General features: G+C 47.4%; 1 protein-coding gene across 2 annotated transcripts in view; it reads right to left on the bottom strand.

Annotated features, from left to right (window-relative positions):
* Itga11 (integrin subunit alpha 11) overlaps positions 1-3152 on the bottom strand; it is a 116294-nt gene that overhangs the window by 27475 nt on the left and 85667 nt on the right. For both annotated transcript variants that reach the window (XM_031344657.1, XM_031344655.1), the window contains exon 15: positions 2013-2143. In XM_031344657.1, coding sequence (XP_031200517.1) covers positions 2013-2143 — 131 coding nt within the window. The remainder of the gene's footprint in view (positions 1-2012; positions 2144-3152) is intronic.

Here is a 3152-nt window from a genome sequence, read left to right as displayed (position 1 = left end):
AGGAGGAGGAGGAGGAGGAGGAGGAGGAAGTATTGGGAGCTGGGCTGACCCAGGCTTTCTTAGGAGCCCTTATGGGTGGATAGAAGGAACCTAGCTCTGTGCCTTGCTCATGTGAGGACTTAGCCAGGCCAGCCTGGACCGAACCAGGCTTTCTCAGAAGCCCTTATGAACTGAAGGAACCTAGCTCTGTGCCTGTGCTCACAAGAGGACTTAGCCAGGCCAGCCTGGGGCTGAGACCAGAGCTTTGAAGGAGTTAAGGTTTCAGTTCCTGGGAACTTGGCTATTCCCCCTGAAGAGACTGGCATTAACAGCCCCAGGCTGCTGTGTGCTGCTGTGCTCTGGCAACACCCAGCGTTCCCTTTGTGCAGCTTTGCTCGGCTAGCTTCCTGCTGATTGCATCCCGTTTATAAAGGTTCCTGATGACGTTGTTCCATCTCTCCCCCGAAAATAGTGTATAAAACACTATACTTCCAAAGATGCTTGTTTGGTGTGGTGGTTTGTATATGCTGGCCCAGGGAGCGGAACTTGTAGGAGGTGTGGCCCTATTGGAGTAGGTTTGTCCCTGTGGGTAGTGGAACTCTCGGCTCCTCCTATACCATGTCTGCCTGGATGCTGCCATGCTTACACCTTGATGGTAATGGACTGAGCCTCTTAACCTGTGAGCCAGCCCCAATTAAATGTTGTCCTTTGTAAGAGTTGCCTCGGTCATGGTGTCTGTTCACAGCAGTAAAACCCTAACTAACTAAAGCACTTGGCAAAAACATAGTTTGTGCAAGACCTCCCAATCCCAAATGTCTCTGTCTCCTTATCTTCTGATCGTTTGCCTTATCTGGTCTTCTCTCTCTCTCTCTCTCTCAGGACTTGTCACTGAAGAGCAACCTGTTGGTCCAGGTCTGGAAGGAACAGTTGAACAACGCAAATAAAAAAGAAAAAGAAAAATAAAAGGAAAAGAAACTCCATGCTGGGTACAGAGGATGGAGCTCAGTTGGTAGAGCGCTTGCCTGGCATGCATGAAGCTCTGGGTTTCATTCCCAGCACCACATAACGAAGGTGAGGTGGAGTCAGGAGGATCACAAGTTCCAAGCCATCCTTGGCTTCACAGTGAGTTTACAAAGGAACAGAAGAGGAATCCCAAGCCCAGCCTGCACCCCAGGTCACACTAAACTGAGCAAGACATGAACACGTTCTAAAGCTGTGTCTCAAGTTTTAATCTGCATGCACCACTCTACCTCCTGCAGACATCTTTTACAGAGCAGAGCCGGATGCAGTCAGTTGGCACAGACTCTGCAAGGCTAATGAGCTCTGGAGTGAGGTTGAGTGGGAGACACACAGAACACAATTGAGGGAGAAGGCTGGAAGCGCAGCCAGGACCTGAAAGTGTCAGTGCTGAATGACAGAAAGTTGGCTGATTTTCTTCTTCTTTTTCATATTCTAAGTTAGTACAGAAAACCTAAGTGATGACATTGATCTCAGCAACATATATTTAAAAAGCTCCAACCAGCCGGGCATATGTCTTTAATCTCAGCAGAGACAGGTGGATCTCTGTGAGCTTGAGACCAGCCTGGCCTACATAGTGAGTTCCGGGCTAACCAAGACTACATTCTAAAAGTAACAGTACATGAGAAGGAAATGAAATCAGAGGGGTTGGGAGAAAGAATCCCCCTAATCCACATCCATTCTCCCCACACAAGATGGGGGAAGGATGCCTTCTAGGAGGGGCTCAATGCTTCCTCTAAGCAGGCTGGGAGGCAGGAGTGGCATAGATGCTGTGGGGAGCAGGGCACAGGAAAAATTCTGAGGGTTGGGGACAGAAAGTGTAGTCTCCAGTCCTAGAAATCCATTAAGAATAGAGAGTAGGACTCCAGGACCCCACGGGCTGGGAGGAGCTCAGGGTTCATTTTAGTGACAGTAGTTAGAAACAAGAGGCAAAGACCCTGCAGCAGACCTTTGAAACACTCTAGTCAGTTCACCTTCAGGAGAGCCCTCCAGTTAGAGAAAGCAGGGGAACCAACCACAAAACTACAGCGTTGCCCAGGGCGCCCACTGCTAGGTCCACAAGCCCATCCTCATTGAGGTCCAGTTGTCCGTGGATGCTGCAACCAAAGTGCTGCAGGCCGGGAGCCAGCTCCGAGGCTGTTATTCTCTGCAGGGAGAGGAGAGGAAGGGTGTGTGTCCGACAGCTGCCTGATGAGGCACCTGGGAAGTCCCTACCTTTAAAGTCACTGTTTTGGATGAAGATATGTCTCAAGATATTCCTCAACAAGGTTTGATGGCTCACACTTACAATCCCAGTACTTTAGAGGTAGAAATTTTGGATCATGAGTTCAAGACCAGCATAGTCTACACAGTAAGACCTTGCCTCAAAAAACAAAACAAAACAAAAACAAACAAACAAAAAAAAACCCAAGGCTTGAAGGTATAAATGACCGGTGTGGTGTTTACCAGGAAGGTGAAAGACCCTAACACTGACCCTCAGCACCGTAAAAAATAAAATAAAGTACTTGTTGAATGTCAATGTATATTACCTGGCTCATAACAAACCCTCTGTTTTCTCTGACCTTGGTGTATTTATTTGACTACCTTACTAATGAAATGTATAGGCAAATTCTGGAATCAGGAGGGGCTCTTGGGGCTACCCCTTATCACTGCACTATTATCTACTGATAGATTCTGGGAGAGAGGGACTCATTGTCTTTTAGTTGCATATCCACTGTTGAACTGCCAGGCTCCCCATGTTGGGTCACACAGCTGGCTCTGGCTAATCATAGCAGAGGTTTCCCAAACAAAAAGAATAGACATGTATGTGTGAGATTTGTGTGTGTGTGATGGGGGTGGACAGAGGTGGTAGGTGGATTTCTGTGAGTTTGAGGCCAGCAAGAGCCATGTAAGTCAACCTTTCTTCAAACAAACAAACAAACAAACAAACAAACATCCCACAACACACACACACACACACACACACACACACGCACAGACACATACATAGAAAAAAGAAAAAAGAAAAAGAGAGAAAGAAAGTGGAGTTGGAGGGATAGCTTAGTGGTTAGAGCACTTGTTGCTCTTACAGAGGATCTAGATTTGATTCTCAGCACCTACATGGCACTTCATAGCCATCTTTCAGATGACAGTCCACAGCCATCTCTAACTCCAGT

Source organism: Mastomys coucha, unplaced genomic scaffold (genome assembly GCF_008632895.1).
Source record: "Mastomys coucha isolate ucsf_1 unplaced genomic scaffold, UCSF_Mcou_1 pScaffold23, whole genome shotgun sequence".
Lineage (NCBI taxonomy): Eukaryota > Metazoa > Chordata > Mammalia > Rodentia > Muridae > Mastomys > Mastomys coucha.
This window is presented reverse-complemented; position numbering and strand designations above follow the sequence as displayed.